The 18,243-nt window shown below is 42.8% G+C and overlaps 6 protein-coding genes across 8 annotated transcripts; 1 reads left to right on the forward strand and 5 right to left on the reverse strand.

Moving 5' to 3' along the window:
* The first annotated feature begins 26 nt into the window (after positions 1-26).
* On the forward strand, positions 27-1,417 carry BCIN_07g02860 (hypothetical protein). Its single transcript, XM_001558593.2, has 3 exons — positions 27-482; positions 531-1,182; positions 1,264-1,417. Exons 1-3 carry the CDS (start codon positions 183-185, stop codon positions 1,308-1,310), a joined length of 999 nt encoding a protein of 332 aa, XP_001558643.2. The 5' UTR covers positions 27-182; the 3' UTR covers positions 1,311-1,417.
* A 356-nt stretch (positions 1,418-1,773) lies between these two features.
* Positions 1,774-3,433, reverse strand: Bcgtr1. Its single transcript, XM_001558592.2, has 2 exons — positions 2,970-3,433; positions 1,774-2,756 (listed from the first exon to the last, which is right to left on the reverse strand). The coding sequence occupies exons 1-2, from the start codon at positions 3,380-3,382 to the stop codon at positions 1,961-1,963; spliced, it is 1,209 nt and encodes a 402-aa protein (XP_001558642.2). The 5' UTR covers positions 3,383-3,433; the 3' UTR covers positions 1,774-1,960.
* Positions 3,434-4,781: 1,348 nt separating this feature from the next.
* On the reverse strand, positions 4,782-6,652 carry BCIN_07g02880 (hypothetical protein). The gene has a single exon (XM_001558590.2). It carries the CDS (start codon positions 6,620-6,622, stop codon positions 4,856-4,858), a length of 1,767 nt encoding a protein of 588 aa, XP_001558640.2. The 5' UTR covers positions 6,623-6,652; the 3' UTR covers positions 4,782-4,855.
* Positions 6,653-8,117: 1,465 nt separating this feature from the next.
* BCIN_07g02890 (hypothetical protein) lies at positions 8,118-9,352 on the reverse strand. 2 transcript variants are annotated; one of them, XM_024693951.1, is made up of 2 exons: positions 8,745-9,352; positions 8,118-8,666 (listed from the first exon to the last, which is right to left on the reverse strand). In XM_024693951.1, exons 1-2 carry the CDS (start codon positions 9,244-9,246, stop codon positions 8,266-8,268), a joined length of 903 nt encoding a protein of 300 aa, XP_024549740.1. In that variant the 5' UTR covers positions 9,247-9,352; the 3' UTR covers positions 8,118-8,265. The 2 variants fall into 2 exon arrangements, with proteins under 2 accessions (XP_024549740.1, XP_001558639.2); XM_001558589.2 differs by having other exon boundaries at positions 8,118-9,352.
* Positions 9,353-10,803: 1,451 nt separating this feature from the next.
* BCIN_07g02900 (hypothetical protein) lies at positions 10,804-15,994 on the reverse strand. Its single transcript, XM_024693952.1, has 12 exons — positions 15,296-15,994; positions 15,139-15,244; positions 14,992-15,079; positions 14,881-14,935; positions 14,327-14,831; positions 14,260-14,278; positions 14,132-14,209; positions 13,712-14,072; positions 13,405-13,659; positions 12,588-13,346; positions 11,051-12,538; positions 10,804-10,986 (listed from the first exon to the last, which is right to left on the reverse strand). The coding sequence occupies exons 1-12, from the start codon at positions 15,692-15,694 to the stop codon at positions 10,960-10,962; spliced, it is 4,140 nt and encodes a 1,379-aa protein (XP_024549741.1). The 5' UTR covers positions 15,695-15,994; the 3' UTR covers positions 10,804-10,959.
* A 383-nt stretch (positions 15,995-16,377) lies between these two features.
* On the reverse strand, positions 16,378-18,174 carry BCIN_07g02910 (hypothetical protein). 2 transcript variants are annotated; one of them, XM_024693953.1, is made up of 5 exons: positions 17,978-18,174; positions 17,626-17,928; positions 17,549-17,567; positions 16,941-17,492; positions 16,378-16,884 (listed from the first exon to the last, which is right to left on the reverse strand). In XM_024693953.1, the coding sequence occupies exons 2-5, from the start codon at positions 17,665-17,667 to the stop codon at positions 16,709-16,711; spliced, it is 789 nt and encodes a 262-aa protein (XP_024549742.1). In that variant the 5' UTR covers positions 17,668-17,928; positions 17,978-18,174; the 3' UTR covers positions 16,378-16,708. The 2 variants fall into 2 exon arrangements, with proteins under 2 accessions (XP_024549742.1, XP_001558635.1); XM_001558585.2 differs by having other exon boundaries at positions 17,626-18,174.
* Between the last annotated feature and the right edge of the window lie 69 nt (positions 18,175-18,243).

The raw sequence follows: 18,243 nt of genomic DNA on the forward strand, positions 1-18,243 counted from the left end.
GAAGGTGACGATCCTGTCCAATATGAGGCTGATCGTCGAAAATAAGTGAAGATATAACCATATGGGAATGTAGCATCGTCATATTCCTTATTCTCATCTTTCCACTCAGTATCTTATTGAATACTCATTACTTTTACTCTGACTCTGTAATTTTTCCATTCGATATTTCAAAACATTCAGCTATGTCTTTCTCCAAGATTTTTATTGCCTTCGCAGGTATTATCGCTGTCGCTTCCAGCAACCCTCTTGTTCCTAGAGCATCAACTGCTTGCTCAACATCTAGTGGGCCTGGCTTCTGTCAGAGCACTTCTAGCTCCTGCTCAGGTGGAAAGTATATTGCTGGTGCCTGTCCAGGAGGCGTCGACAATCAATGCTGCGTAGCAACATGTTCCAGCGGAAAGGGTGTGTGTCAAGCGACATCCGTAGCCTGCTCTGGTGGTTCTTTCAGTAGCGGTCTTTGTCCCGGACCGGCAGATGTTCAGGTACGCCTCTTTCGTGTCTTCAAAGTTTCATGTATTAACAGATATTAGTGCTGCATCAAGAGTGGCGGCGGTACTACTCCACCGTCTAGCGGTGCCGGCTCTCTAGGTATCGATATATCTCAACTCGGCACCCCAGCTTTCTTCGAGTGCGCCAAGAAAACCAAAGACATAGTCGCCATCCGTGGATACCAGCAAGCTTGCGGGACCGGCGGCCAAGTAGATAAAAACTTTGTGGCCTCCTATAAAAATGCCAAAGCCGCCGGTTTCACCCGGATCGACTCCTACATCTTTCCCTGCACCGGTACACCCACCGGTTCTGAACCTAAATGCAAGAGCGTCGATACCCAGATGGCCGAATACCTCAAAGTAATCTCCGATAACAATATGGATATTCACACTCTCTGGCTCGATCTCGAACCCACATCTGTCTCCAATTCTCCTTGTAATGCCTGGAATCTCGGTGCTGCAGCCAATGAAAAGCTCGCCAAACAATGGGTCACAGCAATGAAGGCTACAGGATTAAAATGGGGCATCTATGCAAATGGCAATCAATGGAGCGGTATATTTGCTAGTAGGAGTACAGATATCGGAAGTGATTTGCCCTTGTGGGCTGTGCAGGAGGACTATAAAGAGGGTGTAAATACAGTGACTACTTTTATGGGGGGTTGGACAAAGGCGGTTGCTAAGCAATATAGCCTCGGTATGTATACTTTGATTCCTTTCTCGTTCCTTCTATCTCCGTTTTGAGATGTGGGAGATTAGATGCTAACTCGTGCTATAGATACTACCCTCTGTGGTCTCGGTGTGGATTTGGACTCCTTTGCGTGAGTGTTGGAAGCAGTGTTTCCAGTAGTCCGGACTGTGTAGTCCATCCTGAAATTTTAGCTTTGAGATTCTGAAAATACTATTATTGATTTTATAAATTCAATGTTCCAAATCAATTTAACAATTGAAGATTTCTCAATGTCTAAATTCAACATTCGAAAGATATTAAATATTTCAAAGTTTTGGTTGAATTGCAGTTTGGACTAATTATTTGATGCTCTGGTTAGAAGCCACAAAGGAATGTCAAAACCATGATATTTCTTCGGATTTTTGAAGGAGATCCCCTCTGTCGACTTTCTTGTTTTTTCACCAATTCGAATCCAATTTCGTCTAGAATTACCACACTTGTTATAGTCCTCGAATCATTACTGCACGCGTGCATATTTCTCTGAAAGTGTGTATGTTCCGACGTGTGGCACCGTCACACGAACGTGGCATATCTTTTGAATCACAGTCATACGGGCATTGGATACCTGAGTAAACCTTATTAGTAACTATCGAATTTAGCCTCTCCGATGCTCCTTCCCTGCCAGCGTATTATACATGAAAAGCCAAGGGTATTCCCGAATCCAACGCCATGCCAGATCCCATTTGCATTGTGTCATATCGTCATATCTGAAAGTAGCATCTATCTATCAAATCCCCATATTTGTCTAAACCATTCCAGCCTCAGTACCTGTTGCACCTCTATCGGCACTCTTTCTCGCTGGGCTATCAAGCTCTTCAAAATCCCTCGCAGCAATCTTCGCGTTCTCCAAAGCACAATTGAAGCGTTCCTCTCCAGGTGGAAGGATGGCCGCAAGGTATGTATTGGTTGTAAATTTAACGACAAACATACTGAAGTTTGGCATTTTCAACTCGAATAAACTGAACTGTTCGGCGGACTTGGGTGTACCGGTGTAACGAGAGGTGCTTTGCTTGAAGTTTTTGATGATATTCGAAAGACGCTCGAATCGATCAGTGGTAGGATTTGCTTCTCCTTCTGGGGAAGTCCAGCTTGAGACAACAAGGAAAGATGAGCGCTCAAATAGGAGAACTTCTTCAGCTTCAATGATAGTACCAAGTGAAGAGAGGTGTCTTTCGATTTCTCCGAGATTAGGAACTAGATCGTGAATGATTTCTGCCCATGCCTTGTATAACGATTGATCCCAAATAGATGTCGCAAATGGCACGATATTGAACGATTCTGATTTAGATCGGACGAGTGTGATTCTCTCATGAAAAATATCCTCACGTTGGTTCGGAAGGACAAGATCCATCTTGTGAATCAAGACGTAGATACTTGCGGTTGGTGAGAATTGAGTGAGTGCGGTGATGATCGAGCGATATGTTAAGAGATCACGATCGAAATCCCGAGATTCGATATCGAAGACGTAAATGAGGACGCCGACACTTGAGAATACATGTTGACGTTGTTGAGATAGATAGTTTTCCATGAATGCATCCTGACTAGATGTTTGTTAGCCATATCCAAGAGTGTGAAATTAAAAACATAGCAATGTAGACTGTAATGATATGAAAATTTCAATGGTAATCTGCGAGCAGTATAAAATACCAATCTGATATCTTGTAAAGTCTGGCAAACTCGAATGCAGTTTGCGATGACTACCCCGCACCCCATGTTGATGGAAAGCTTGAAAACACCATATAACAAGAACTCACCCTCCACAATCCCATAGATTGAGCGTTAAATTTCCTAGAAATTTGACATGGCTAAGATCGACATCAATTGTTGCTCCCAATCGTCTTGTATCCTTTGCGACATAGTTCGAAAAGATGATGCTTCTCATAGAACTCTTTCCGGAACCTGATTTTCCCATCAACAGAACCTTCTTCTTTCTTGGCTTTTTGGATTCAGATGGAGAAGATACTGCAGATGCAGCAGACTCGTCTTGCTGTCGATGATTCTCCATTTTTGGCTGAGGTTCAGATTTGGTGGAATTGGAGAGAGATTGGGAAGTCGAAGCTTGAGCTTGACCTTTTGAACCAGAGGTAAAGCGGTGAAAGTAGTCCATGGTGGAGTTCGGGGAAACTATTATTCCGAATTGTGGTCCAAGTAAGGTATTTAGAAGCATGCACCAAATAATCTTTTGTCAAGAAGAAGGAGACTGACAATCCATTAGTTCTTTGATTTTGGTAGGAACTTCTTCACAAAAGTGACAAGTTGAGAACTACAACAGTATATCTAGACGATAAGATTCAATTTTGAGTGAACAAGGTATCCAATCAAAGATTAGCCTGCAAACCAACCGAATCATTCCAATATTGACAGAAGATAGAGATAGCCTTCAAGCCTTTTTATTTCAATCCTTTCTCGCCAGCATGGAATTTTGGTTTGGGTCATGCATGCTTTAGATGTCAAATTCTTATCTATTTCAGATAGCATCATTTGATGTAGAATGAAGCTTGCTCTATCTTCAGCTATCGGCACAAGAAACCATACATGAAGCCCGCAAGTTTGTTGTTCTTGAATGCCATTCCATTGCTTCCTCTCCACGGAGGTATAGATTCCTTCCATCAATGATGGCTGGTGAGGTTTCAGTCGTGCTATAAGCTTCAATCTTGGCATCAACTCTCAATTGGAGGCAATCCGCGTGGCATTTTCTTACAATACGTCGCATCTTTACCGTCAGGCGACAGGGAGACCTATCTGCTTTCCAGGGGTTTGCGCAGCCGTTTGAATTTAGTGTGTGAGAGAATCCATTTCAGCTCTCATCTTAGATAAACTTCACTGTCACCTAACTGATCGGGGCATTCTTGTTGGTGGAATCCTCTCATCATTGTCATTGGGCCGGCTCCACAACTACTGATTAAATTTTGACCCTGTCAAGGACAATGTAGCTAGTAGTACATGGCGGGGTAAATGCAGGGCAAAGATGGTTATATTGGTGCCTCAATCACTATGATGGGCCTTGCTTTACTGCGTGCAGATCTTTTTGTTTGCGACGCAGGTACGAGTGTGTTCCAGTGGTAGGCCTGGTGGGCGAAATGCCTTTTGCGTCGGAGCACTCCGAGAATGTTCCCCCGCCGAAGCAAGATACTAAGACCTTTGAGATTTGACAAAGTGATTGCAAGCAAAGTTCTCGCGGTCGGAAGATATGAATGGAATTGCACTATCTCCGTTTTTTTTAGCCAAGGTAGACAGTAGCACGGCCTAAGTTTTTGCATTCTCGTTACAAAGAAAGTGAAGATTGACTTCAATGGTTGGAATTCAGTCCCAGAAAATACAATCATCTCATCGCAATGTAAAGCAGTCGCAATTGTTGGAAGCACGTTTCGCACTAGTACTGGGTTAGATTCAGAAGCTAGCTCTATGAACTCTACGCACTATACCATAGATTGTTAGCTACACACAATAACATGTGCACTCCCACTCCTGAAAATAACGTAACATCGGTCATTTGAATCCAAAACATATTATAGATAATGCTTTGTCGGCTAAGTATGTATGAGCAAGTGGCAGGTCTTGTGGAATGATCCCCAAGCATCGAATATAATTTGAATTCATTCTAAAGTTTGGCATGATAACATATTGTTTAATTTTTACATTAGAATGCTGCCAAGAACCCACTGAAGAGGTCTTTTAGGCTATATCCATTACTAACATGAGTCTGTAAAGCCCTTTCCTTGAATGCAAAGAGGACTCGATACTTCAGCCAAGGAGGAATGTCTTTAGCCTTAGTCAGTATTGGGGCAATCAAGTCCCCTGCATGATGTCGTTCAAGCAAAGATTCTGCATGTGGTGATCTCCCGTCATTGAAACTCTCCTGCTCATACTCAATTATCCTTTGCTTTTGATGCACTGGTACTTCCATCAAACTAACGAGAGGTCCGCGTGAAGTAATCGTAATATTGAGAACAAACGCGTAGATTCCCAAGTAGCCTCTTTCAATACTACCACCCTGAGTGAAAGTTATTATGGCCGTCATACCATTTGGCTGTAATTGATTGGTTTGCACTCGTATTCCATCCTTAATTTTTATTGTTTTGGTCTGTCGAGTATTAGATAGCCATTCGGTTATCATAGTGAAGCCTAATTCTGCAAATGCCTTGGTCTCCACAAAAACTTCATAAGGGTCAAGAACGCCATCGATAGGTTGATGCTGCCTGACAAAAATACTTTCCATATATTCTTGTATCCTCGATTCTGGAAATTTGTCTAGGCACGGACTTTTTTCAGTTTTCAAACGCGAGAGTGGACTTCTGTCGAGTTGACGAATGTCAATTGTTTCGATGGACTCAGGATCAATTCTCGAGAATTCATTACCACGATTGCGAATGAGATATACGGCTAATACGTGTGGGTTACCTGATTTCGTATTCCCCTCATAGCAACATTGTAGAGGGGCAAGCTTGGTATCTGATGGGTAGGCGGAAGATTCGTGTGCGAGATGCCTGACATAACCACAAGAACAATCTGTGAAAGGCGTTGCAAGTGGTAACTCTAATTGTAAGCCCTTATTCGTCATTAGGTGTGGCCTTCTCGTTGAATTTGGATTCCATTTTTGTATCGTGTCAAATGGTTTGGAGACGATCTCAGCGGAGTCGCGAAACGCTTCTGGAGAATGAGCTAGTAACCCCCCTCCTGTTTCGCTCGGATCTCTCCATGCGAATATTGATTCATCATCAGATACAGCCAATATCTCAAGTTGAAGTCTCATGAAGGCTTTCTTGCCTTCTCCATATAATGGAGCCATGTTGACATCGAATAGACCCAGAAGACTATAAGCCTGATCCTCAACCCTGGTTGTCGATCTTCGAGAAGCCCAGGACATCTTTTGGGCAATCGAAGCGCGTCTCCAGTTGTCCATGTCCAAAATTCCAGTGATTTTTCGAAGGTCATCTTGAAGGTGTTCCTTGCTACCGATTAGATCCCAGTTTCGGTCGAAGAAAGCCAGTTTTTTCGGAGCAAGTAGTTCTTGTAGCGTCCACCCCCTTTTGAACCAATCACTAGATTCTAGTTCTACCGGTTTTGAGGAATCAGGACGATTTTCAACATCGCTCAAATATGCATAGCAAATTTCTGCTTTCTGGTACCATTGAAACATAGAGTTGATAGCCTCTGAAAGCTCTGCACTGCTCGCTTTATCGATGCAACAAGTATCAATCCAAACATACGTCCAACCATCTAGTCCGGCCTGCTTACAACATCCTTTGATCTTCGCGAATCCTTCTATATCCATGCAATTACCAGCTTGCATGTCATGAAAGGTCACCTCCTTCTTGCCCCATCGGTGTGAAAGAATTGCGTATGCTGGAATATGGCCATCGTAGAATTCCTCGAGACATAGTGATGATGTGTTTATAAGACGCATTTTTGTTCGAGCTATGAAAATCAATCATTCAAAGTGAAGACAGGAGTTAGCGGTGTGGATGAAATTCCCAGCCACAATCACGGAAAGTAAAGTGTGGCGTCACTCGTCAATTTCACAATTCGGGTACGCATCCACTCTATCACATTTCTAGATGTCTATTATTAGGCAACCATGGAAAGGATGGGAATGGAAATCGTCTGACTCTAGAATACACGATTTCTGAATCCCTGAAAATGAATAACAAAGATTATTGGCCAAAAATGACTCCAGACCCCAATTGCTAATATAGATACCACAGATCCGCGTCTAAAGTACAACATAGCTACATCGCATTGCAACCCGGTAACGAGACTATCTTGCTTGCTCTTCATATTACGCTTCGCTTGCGCTTGCATCAAAAATTGGACATGCACAAATCTCCAATCATTCATTAATGTCATCCTGTTAACCTTTTAAAAGCCGGGGTGGGTAGGCGATCATCTATGCTAAATTCCATTTTCTGTCTCCATTCTCTAAGCCAATTTTACTTCGCCTAGCTCGAACTAATGAGCGAAGAATCTTTTATTCGCTAAGTACTGATCCATTTCCAGGTATCTGAATGTCTCATTGGGCTCTATTCACCGTACTGTTTCGTCGGTCCCAGTCTGGTGAATGCTCGAAGGTTAGACTGAATGGTCGTTCCGGAAAGTTAAAGGTCCTCGTGTCTAACAAAACGATATTTCACGCAGAGGCCAAGAAGTTCTAAGCAGTCTAAGTTCTAGGAGTCTCCGCAGGCTTAACAGACTAGCCGGGCTCATTGGTCAAATGCGTGCATAACTATGAATGTAAAATTTAAGGAGCTGTGAGGGGCTTCGTTTTCCTTCGGGAGATACTGTATCTGAAGATTTTGCAAAATCTTCATTTTGCGTCGACTTCGGATTAATACTTGAGACAGTGTAGTCCTCTGTCAAAATAGTATAGTTTTGAAAACCACGATCTCAAACTATCCGGTCTGAGTGTCAGTTCTACCAAAATCTGAGTCTGCAAGATTTGGCGAAATGTTGGCGAGCTCGATGATCTCACATAGTAGATGGAAGATCACATCAATTTAAAAGTAGCGTCTTAAAGTGGAGAGTTAGATGTTGCAGTATCAACAACTGGGAACGAGAATAAGACCTCCCACCAACCCCAGGTCGCCAAGTCGGTGGACCAGCCAAGACAGCGGCTTCGCGTAGAATTCTGAGTGCTTGCAGGCGGAAAAGTGCATGCTGGAAGTACTGCAATTCAGAAATTTTTACGTGTGGATCTACACAATCACACTTGGAACAGAATATGTTGCACGCCAAAATGAATCACCAATTCTAAAGAGCCACACTTTACACCATTTTGTCATCTGTTTTGTCCATTGGGTATTGGAATGGTACTAAAACTTATTTCGTTCACCTACCTAATTTAATCAATGTCTCAAGTAACAAGTAAGCTCAATACAGAAGAGTATCTCACATTCACCATTCATTGCAACAAGTAAATTTTCAGAACGAATGCACACTAAGTCCCATGTTTCCTAAAGTATCCAAGTGAAGTGGGTATCCATTTTCCTATCTAGCGATTTCTATCAGTCAGTCATATCATCATTGCGTCATCCAACACAACCCCACTCAAGCTCATGCTTTATGGGCGGCTTCGCAGTACGCTTTGCTCTTCTCAAAATCATCATACTCGCAATAGCACCAAGCTTTAAGACAAGAACATGTATTTCTCGAATTAACCGGTTTGAAAGCTTGCCATCGCAGATATCCTTCCTTCCCAGTGCGGAGATTTTTGACCTTCACTTTGCCCCAACCATGTTCGCAGGCTTCGAGAAATTTACAGTGGTCTCCAATCTCGGTCTCGAGAACTGGGCCAAAGTCGTGAGGAAGGTGAGCATGTTGTTTCACAGCTACGATGGCTCCGGGTGTTTGCCCAGCGATTGTTAGGGGATCGTGTACTTCTGGAAGTGTCTTTGTTGTAAAATTGGTTGTGTATAGCGAGGAATTTGGATCATTAGAAGTCTGAGGAGGAGAGACTGTCGATGAGTAAGTTTTGGTGTACATGTCATCAACCTGTGCCCAGTCCTCCTCTGTGGGAAGTGTGAAATCCATACCATATATTCCACTCATATCCTGAACACCATATACGGGCATCAGTCTTGGTGGACGGCGTGCCGAATACGCTTGCCAAGTTTCGTAGATACATCGACATCCTCCACCCAAGCAACCGCATTTTCCATCGTAGGGAACCGGAAGTAGATCCTCCCAGTCGATGGTTCCTGACATACTAGTACGAATATTCTTAACTTCAACTTGACTGACATTGTAATATGCCAGAATTTCGACATAATCACCGACTCTTGCAAGCGGTGAACAGAAAGCCGTGGCTTTTAATGCTCTCCTGATTGGCAGGATAGCACCAATTTGCTGGCCCTCCAATGTTGCCGCGTCGTGAATTTGAGTAATAGATTTCTCGTCTTGTGTGGGTTTCTTGAATGCCATCGAAGGTAAATAAGTAATATTGGGCGGGGTGTCAAATGGTGTCATCGTAGGTATACTGTAGTCCATTTTGAAGGTCACGGGAGAAGTCTGTCGGCCTGGATTATTCTCAAACATCTTTCAAATTTCTTAATACTGGAATTCTAGAGAATGTTCGATATTAAGTAGACACAAGAGCGAACTATGATCAATCATTGCACTTCCATTTTCCATCAGATTCATCATGCTACAAAGTATAAAGCAGCGTGATGTGTCTATCCGCACACTGGAACACGTGTTCAACGCCGCAATATCTCATTGGGATAGAATGACTCATGGGCATGAATTGAGATGGAACAGTATTTTCGTCTTAGTATTTCTCGGGCTGCAAGTAGCAGGCCAATACTCATATTCGGCATTTTGCATTTGGAGCAGTGGATGGATTTAGTTAGAGGAACGCAACTCGATAGGTTGTCTGGACCTGCTACGTTGCAATATCCCGCAAGTATATGCGAGGCTATCAGAAATGGTCTCAGCCAATATGATAAAAAATTTAAGTTATGGCGCAGGGGCTGAAAAGACGCGGAAGAAACTTTTCAAAACTTCTAAATGCTCATATTAGAACAAAAATCATGGTTGGTGACCCATGGGGAATCTAGTGAGTGCAAGATTCAGGCCTCCCATCAAATGTGCTAAAATAGCCTTTTCAGCCAATGATTGTATTTGAAACTCCGTTTGTACCTTTTAACTTCGTCCATAGGACACGCTTCGTGACGCACCTGAAGTATATCGTTTATGATTCTTAACATGAGCAGTGTCACCTACGTCACTTTTATGGCGTCTAAAACCCACAACGCAGGTTCCAAGTTTCTTTATAGAGAATCGTCCAATTAGTCGAAGACCACCAATGGTTACTGTTCGGGCTTGCGACATCATCAAGTTGAGGAACACTGCGTTATTGGCGGGCACGGCGCTTAAAAATGTGCAGCCTCTGCAAATACCTATTTTTGCTTTCTTACTGTATTGGTCAGTAAATATCCACCGACAAGCTTGGTAAAATTGAGACTCCATTGCACATTTACCAAAATCTGGCGAAGCAGTGGCGAAGCAATACCTGCGACTCAGAATTGCGGACGACTCCAGGTTAGAACGTGTGCGGGAACATGCATTAGATGTAACTCCAACTAGATTTCCACCAAGGTACGTCTCAACCGGAATCCAAGCCCAACACAATGTTTAACTTTGCAACATAACATGTTTATGAGTCGATCAATTATTCGACTGTTTCGCCCTTCCGTGTCTCTCGGCTCCAGGTCCCGAGCCGTGATGCAGATTTACCAACATCTAATCTCATCTGCCGTTTGCACTTGGGAGGTGGCAGTGCGAATAAGCCTTAAAAACCCCGTGATCGTCTCGTGACATTTGGCGTTTTGTTGCACATCTGAATTTGAGATTATCTCAAATTATTTTGAATCGCACAATTTGAAGATATCACATCACGTGAAATGTCTTGAAATCTTTCTCGTAACTTGAGGAAAGATTTCATGCATCCTTTATCCGTAGATGTGTGTCGCAAAAGTACAGGGCCAGTTTTCGAAATTTCTGGTTTCTATGAGATGACTTGTAGCCGGAGTTGATAGTCAGGTGTCGATACAATGTTGATGTCATGTTATGAAGCTCATGTTACTCATGGGGTGGAACTTTCTTACTACCTGAAATTTATTATATCTACAAAAAACACCTAGCACGCCTAATACACCAAAGCCGCCAGCTTTAGATATCCTATCCCATTCCCATTCGCCAAAAGATATTTCAACATGAAAATGAGGCAACCAAAAACTATCTCCAACTCTATCGATCTAAAGCTTGTGCTTGACACTACAGTCAATGATTAGCCTTCACTCTAGAATATATATCACCAATCAGAACACGAAAAACATACCATTTGCCAATATAACCCTCTCATCCCCAACAAGCGTCCATGACTTCCTCTTTCCACCACATTCCCACCTTCTCCTAGGACGAAAATGATATCTGCATTCTGAACTGTTGCCAATCTATGAGCGACAACAATCATGGTTCTCCCCCTTCCAGTTCTCTCAAATACAGCTTGCACACTCCTCTCGGTCTCAGAATCTAAATTGGACGTTGCTTCGTCTAACAACAATAATTTTGGATTTCGAATCAAAGCTCGTGCAATAGCAATGCGTTGTTTCTGGCCACCTGATAGTGCGACTCCATGGGCGCCTACGGCAGTGTTATAACCTTCAGGGAGAGAGGATATGAAGTCATGGATCTCTGCATCGCGACAGATTTGATGGAGTACGGTGTCTGATACCTCTTCTTCGTCTGAGACGCCCAGAAGAATGTTATCGCGGATCGAACCTTCGAACAAGGAGGGTTCTTGCGCAACTAACGAGATAAATTTACGGTATTCTTCAAGAGAGACATCATTGATATCCGTGTCTTGATAGAGAATTTGACCACTCTGGATTTGATAAAATCGCTCAAGTAGAGATATAATACTTGTTTTACCACATCCAGATGGTCCAACGATGGCTGCAAATTGCCCTTTCTCAATCGTCATGTCGAGTCCATTGAGTACTGGAACATCACGAGTAGGATACTTGAAAGAGACATTCTTGAGCTCAATTTTGACTCCCCGTGAGCTTTTCTCCGGATCGTGCGCGTCTGCGAAGTCGTAAAGCACTGACTCATCGCCTTTTTTACCTTCAGGTCTCATACCACGGATACGATCTGCTGCTGCAAAGGCTTGCGCTACATTGGGTCCGAAACTTAGAGATTGGCCTGCCGTGGTACTTCCTTGTACAACGGCTAAGTATACAACTAGATAATTAAAAGGTGTATACTCATGATCCGCCAGAAGCTGGCCGCCATACCAGAGAACAAAGGCCATACATAGTATCGCGATGCTATCGCTCATTGCGAATATAAAGGTTGAGAATCTAGCTTTCCGGAAAGCTTTCTTGGTATAGTTTCGTAAGAGTTTTTCATACCGTCCACAAATCTCTGATTCGAGAGTTAGAGCTGATACAGTCCGGAACGCACCAATAGATTCGGTAGCGAATTTTGAGCTCTCAGCAAATACTTCGTTGTTCATTTTCTCGAATTGAGTTTCGTATCTGAGTCGAAAGAATCCCGCGGCCAGAATAATGGGCATCGTCGTCACCACAGTCAATAGAGTGAGTTTCCATCCAAAATAAAAGGACATCGCCACGGATCCAAAGATATTAAACATGGAGATGAGTACAATTGCCATGTTGATCCCGAGCAACTGTTGAAGCTGAGTAGGATCACTTGCCATTCTAGCTGTCAAACTACCCACGGAATTCTCTTCTTCATCATAGTATGATACGGGCTTCGAGAGCACGTTTTGAAAGTATTCTTGGCGATATGTAGCTGTGATGTTCTGACACTATTGTTAGTCATCAAAGTAGCCGACAGTTGACAAAACTTACAAATGATACCGTGTTTGAAGACCACCCGAGAGCATAATAACTTAGACCCACACCGATGGCCAACAACGTGAACATGAAGCACCAATAATTGGTCTGTACTTGGAGAACTTGTCCCCATAAATTAAACAGCGAAATGAGTTTAGCGAATAGAAATGCATGTAATGGAAATGAAGCACCAGCGCCTAAGGAACTTAGAAACATTATTGTATACCATACCCATCGTGGTTTTTGTTCCCAAAGGAAAAGTATAAAGCTTCCCACGGGAGTTTTTGGTTTTGTGTCAGGGAACTGCATCTCCATGCTGGGTAGATTTTCTGCCATGTCAAGACTGACCCTTTCGAATATTGGCGAGTCTATTCCCCGTTTCTCTGGATCGCTTGGGATATCGATTTCTTTTCTAGCAAGATCACCATTTCCCAGGTGTTGAGCATTTGCAAGTGCCCAATATGGACCATTCAGATCCAATAACAGCTGCTCATGAGTCCCCTGTTGTACTACCTGACCTTTCTTCATAACGACGATATTGTCTGCCTTAATGACGGTAGATAATCGATGCGCTATCGTGATCGTGGTTCGGTTCTTGGAGACTTTATCTAATGCAGCCTGAACTATTCTTTCACTTCTGACATCGATAGCGCTTGTTGCTTCGTCAAGAATCAAAATCTTTGGCTGCTTAACAATGCTCCTTGCAATTGCCAGTCTCTGTCGTTGACCCCCACTGAGCTTTATCCCAGAGTCGCCTACCATTGTGTCATATCCCTATGAAAGTTAGAAACATTTTCAAGTCAACTGATCATGATTTCATGGCTAGCGTTACCTCTGGAAGTCGTTTGATAAATTCATCTGCGAATGCCTCCTTGCAAGCTCGTCTCACTAATCTCCTCTTCTTTTCGTAAGTTTCATGTTCCCATTTAGTACCTATTAAACCATATTCCACATTTCTGTAAATAGTAGTATTGAATAAAAATGGTTCTTGCTGAACAAGTCCTATTTGTGACCTCCACCACTTCAAATCAATCTCATGTAATTTCCGACCACCGACACTGATAGTACCATTTCGGAAGAAAAGTGTCTTTTGATTTGTCAGTGATGATATTCAGCATTTTTCGTGTCCCCAAACTTACAATAGCATTATCCGTGAGGTTTCCATCAAGTTCATACCACCTTTCAATCAACCCGACGATGGTACTCTTCCCTGAGCCAGATGCTCCGACAATAGCTGTCAATTTTCCGGCAGGAAATCGAACGCTTAGATTATCAAGCACCTTAACATCATGCCTCAGAGGATAGGCAAAGTTGACATTCTCAAGAACGATATCTTCCCTGGAAGAAACTTTTGGAGCCTTGACACCATTCGTTTTTGGCTGTGGAGCATCAATGATACTGAAAAGAATACCGGCAGCGCCGGCAGCTTGTGCGGCGGCAGTAATGGGGGCTGCTATACCCCCAATAGACATTACAATAGTCATTATAGACGATAAAACGCTGGTATTATTGATTAATATTATATATCAAGTGAAGTAGGGACTTTAATGAGAACGAACATAATTATAGTTGAGACGCTAGCAATTTCGGATTCTAGGTAAAGTTTGATAGCGAACCAAAAGGACATCGCAAAAGTACTGTTACATCTGTAAGTATAAATTCATATGAGCGTGTCAAGAAGACTTACGCATGAATTGCAAAAAATACTAATTTCCAGTCAGTCAGGGTAAGAAAGCAGGTTTATGAAGACATACTAGGAGCTTGTTGAATCGCTACCAAGGGAGACATAAGTAAACCTCGCCGCCGTGATTCTTTTACCCACGCAGCATATCTTTTTGCCATTTTCCCTTCTGCTTCACAAGCGACGACCATCCTGATCGAACTGAAAACTTCACTCGCAATAGAAGAAGACACTTGATCAGCCTCCTCGACTTGCTTCAACATCTTTACTAATCGCGGAATGGTGTATGAATAAAATGCAATAATAAAAATCAATCCGGTGCTAGTCACAAGTGTGAGCAACCAATTGTAGTAAAATGCGACTATCAAAGCCGATAAAATTAAGGAAACGCTTTGAAGAAACATGGAGAGCTTTTCAGAGATACCAAGTTGGAGTATATTAGCAGTGATGGTTATTATGGACGCTGTTTGCCCTGATGGCAATGTATCAAGCACCGAAATGGGTTGACGAAAGAGGGCATTGAGATACGCTATTCGCATTGATGCGGATATTCGAATGCTCACCATCCTGAATCCCAGCTACAAAAATGTTAGAAATCTTTCGATGGTCTACACTTAATGCACTCACAACAGCGACGTAGTCGAGGAGAAGCCTTCCTAGAAACAAATAGAGCATATAAATCCTGGACCATGAGATTAGTATCTATCATCAATCCCATTCACACTTGCTGCTACTCACACATTTTGATTGATAGCTTCAGTGAATACCTCTTTTGTTTCATTTGAGTTGGGATTATAAAACCCACTGAAATCGCCAACCAGTGCACCTAGAAATACAATCAGCATTCCAAATAGTCACCAAACAAATGGAAATTTATAGTCTTACCAAACACGACGTTCATGAGAGGTAGTGTGATACCGGTGAACACCGATGCACCTCCTGCTGCAAGGAGGAGTAATTTGTCATTACTATTAGTATAAGAGAATATTCGCTGTTGGAGATTTTAGTCATGTGGGAAATTCCAGTTGAGGTGAACACCCACCCTAAAATGAGACAACGCAAGCTTGTACTCTGCGCTGATATAAGGTACCTTAGTCTTTGGTTGAGGGTCAATGACTTCGACGTTCCCATTGTCTATTTGGATATCTTCATCTCCTGGTAGTAAAGGTTCCTTTGCTGAAGCTGGCCATTGCTTTGGTGAGGTAGGTGAGTTAAAGTCGCCGGAATGTGGGGAGAGAATCTCTTCCATCAGAGCATCTGTTTGCAATGGAGCTCCATGGAATTTGTGAGCCCGTTTTACCATCCCAATTTTCGACATTGAAGGATTTACTTTCTCGCCATCTTCATAGCCTACCTCTATATCTGACAACAAAGGCACATCTGATTGAGAGAACTTTGGTGGAGGCGATAATGATGACCTGCTATCAGTGTTCCCCGCCATTTTTGCTTTCTGTGATGTGAAGTTCCCATAGAGATTCTCATGATAGTATCACCTCTCATAGTGGCAAATCAAAATCACTCAATGTCGACATAAAGTTTCTTGTTTCGGAATTGCCCCTCTCTTTCATTGTGAACCTGACTAGGTCTCAGGAGAAGAAATTAAAGATTTTTGGTGGAGCCAGAAACAGACCTCACATCCGTGCATATGGAGAACCCTTGGTCTGACCGCGGGCTCTGAACGTTATAGCACACGGCTTAATTGGTTATGATTGAAACATGATAGATGACAGGAAACCTCACCAGAATTTGTTTTGATGAGAAATGAACGCAATTGACTGAGTTAAATGTCTGCCAACCTGGTGATAATCCCCTTGAATGACCGTTTCAGAGATTGACCTTTGTGGGTGAGATTTTAGATCTCTCTTGCTCTATAAGATCGCCTATTACTTACTTGAGTAGAGTCAAACAAGCTCGAGAGTAGTTGTTTCTTTCTTTGACTTGGCGTGACAGAATGCATAAGTGGAATTGTTGCATATCACCCTCGGCTAAGGTCGCCTTCGAAATGTGGAGATCATGAAACTTGAGATCACCTAGCACGAAACAACTTCTTGGCTATTGTGAAGAATGGAAAGTACATGAAGTTACTGCCAGTGGGTTCAAAGAGCCAGTTATGTAGATGATTTATGTAGGTTCAGCGAGAATGATAATTGTTCTGTCGAACGGTGGGCGAAACACCAGCGCAATGGCATCACAAACAAACATTCTGCCAATTGATGAAATAAAATTTATATACTATAAATATAATAGTCGTAATAACGTCTTAGATCCTGCCAAGTCGCCTCTAAATTTGGTATCGTGTAATAATTAAAATTTTGAAATGAAGAAAAAAGTGTCTGGTCTATGGTCTGGCAATCCCAACCTCCATAGCATGCGTGAGGCCTGCTCACTACAAGGGTGCAATGCCTTTTATCGGGTATTTGACATAAACATTTCAATGCATTGTCTCTCTGATACCTCATAGAAGACCGATATTTGAGCCCATCGTGCGTATTATGTTGCCAAGCTCTCGGACTGTCTCCGGGTCTCTGGGCAATGTATGGCCTTTTCCATGATCGAAGAGATATGCATTGTCCATATCACACACATTGTAGAGTGAGATACATCCTGCAAGATATGGGTCTAAAGATCCAACTAATTCGAGAGTCAGATAATGTTTATGGCGCTGTTCAAGAATTTATGAGACTTACTGATGTGAACGGTTGGGATGGTGATTGTCAGATCGGTTTCATCCGCAAGAACAATTCCATCAAATTCTGGCGTCATTGGAGGCCATCCAGCAAAAAATATAGCACATTTGAACATTGGTGTTCTTCCCTCGACTTCGAATCTTTTTTGTTCATGCAACAGTAGCGTCCCTGCAACAGTGGCTCCCTCTGAGTATCCAATGATTCCATCGAAAGGTCCTTCTTCTTGCATAATATCGTATAAGTACTCCATCGCATCTTGTGCACTCTCATCACCATAAGTGCCGTCGGCATTTGGGACAGGAACGGCGGAACCAATTCCACCTCTCATCAGTTCTCGCATTTGATCTTCTGCGGTTGCGCCCTTAGGAAAGTTTCGAATACGGTCAAGAAGATCACTTCCCCCTTCTTCTGTATTACCAGGCTTTATGAATCGATAATGTGGCCCCGGGCCAAAATAATCTTCATATCCCTCGGGGGGGAAGGCGTCGACTGGACCATGAGCGAAGAATAATTCAGCAGTCTCATCAGACGCTAATTCCTTAATAAGAGGAGCTATTTTAACAGTAAGTATGATCCACATGTTAATAAGAACTGCCGAGAATACACACCAAGCTGCACTCTAAATTTCTGCGTAAAGTCAGCTTCAGCACCAAAGTTGCAAGCGAAGTTGAGTGATTGTACTTACATCTGAGCTTCCGTATGCTCCGCAAAGACATAAAAACTTCATGGTTGAGACTGTGTGAGAATGATTTTGGATAGCGATATTCTGAACTCGGTATTAAGAAGTTCAATGGTATATCAGCCGTAGAAATGACGAGTAAATTATGGCAAGTATAAAGTTTGATAGAGGCTTTTATCCGGGGTTTATGAAGTTCCTCAAGCTTTTAAGAGTGGAAGATCTGGTCAAGGATCTGTATTGCTTTACAGCCAGGGAACCCATCCAACTTCTGGAGATCTCCATATTGAAACATCGATAATACAAACATCCCTTCAAGTCACTGTCAGCTTGTAACAAGTTTAAGATGGTGTGCACAGACGAATGGAATTGGGGATGTAATCTCGACCGAGTCGGATATTGTGGCTATCGTGCCTCTTCCTCGAGTGATTGGATAGGAGGCTCTTCACTAATGAATCTCAGATCGTTTCTATTCAACAAGAGGTCATTGGGTAAGGATGATGAGTACAAATCCGTAGATCATATGGGGGATTTGAGGATGGAGGTGAGGGAATTACCGGTCGATCAGGAGCGCTAGTCGAAGAAGGCGTGAGGGTGTGTGTGATTGTGGCTGGAGAAATGATACGC

Source organism: Botrytis cinerea, chromosome 7 (assembly GCF_000143535.2).
Source record: "Botrytis cinerea B05.10 chromosome 7, complete sequence".
NCBI lineage: Eukaryota > Fungi > Ascomycota > Leotiomycetes > Helotiales > Sclerotiniaceae > Botrytis > Botrytis cinerea.

Bases quoted from the DNA above. Each gene is read 5' to 3' on its own strand.
- BCIN_07g02860 (XM_001558593.2), top strand. From the start codon at position 183: ATGTCTTTCTCCAAGATTTTTATTGCCTTCGCAGGTATTATCGCTGTC. The intron at 483-530 runs GTACGCCTCTTT...AACAGATATTAG, and splicing joins CCGGACCGGCAGATGTTCAG to TGCTGCATCAAGAGTGGCGG. The intron at 1,183-1,263 runs GTATGTATACTT...CTCGTGCTATAG, and splicing joins TGCTAAGCAATATAGCCTCG to ATACTACCCTCTGTGGTCTC.
- Bcgtr1 (XM_001558592.2), bottom strand. From the start codon at position 3,382: ATGCTTCTAAATACCTTACTTGGACCACAATTCGGAATAATAGTTTCC. The intron at 2,757-2,969 runs GTGAGTTCTTGT...ACAAACATCTAG, and splicing joins AATCTATGGGATTGTGGAGG to TCAGGATGCATTCATGGAAA.
- BCIN_07g02880 (XM_001558590.2), bottom strand. From the start codon at position 6,622: ATGCGTCTTATAAACACATCATCACTATGTCTCGAGGAATTCTACGAT.
- BCIN_07g02890 (XM_001558589.2), bottom strand. From the start codon at position 9,246: ATGTTTGAGAATAATCCAGGCCGACAGACTTCTCCCGTGACCTTCAAA.
- BCIN_07g02900 (XM_024693952.1), bottom strand. From the start codon at position 15,694: ATGGCGGGGAACACTGATAGCAGGTCATCATTATCGCCTCCACCAAAG. The intron at 14,073-14,131 runs GTTCGTTCTCAT...CAATAATACCAG, and splicing joins AGCGTCTCAACTATAATTAT to CGTTTTATCGTCTATAATGA. The intron at 10,987-11,050 runs GTATGTTTTTCG...CATTGACTGTAG, and splicing joins GAGGGTTATATTGGCAAATG to TGTCAAGCACAAGCTTTAGA.
- BCIN_07g02910 (XM_024693953.1), bottom strand. From the start codon at position 17,667: ATGAAGTTTTTATGTCTTTGCGGAGCATACGGAAGCTCAGAT. The intron at 16,885-16,940 runs GTAAGTCTCATA...CTCTCGAATTAG, and splicing joins CATCCCAACCGTTCACATCA to TTGGATCTTTAGACCCATAT.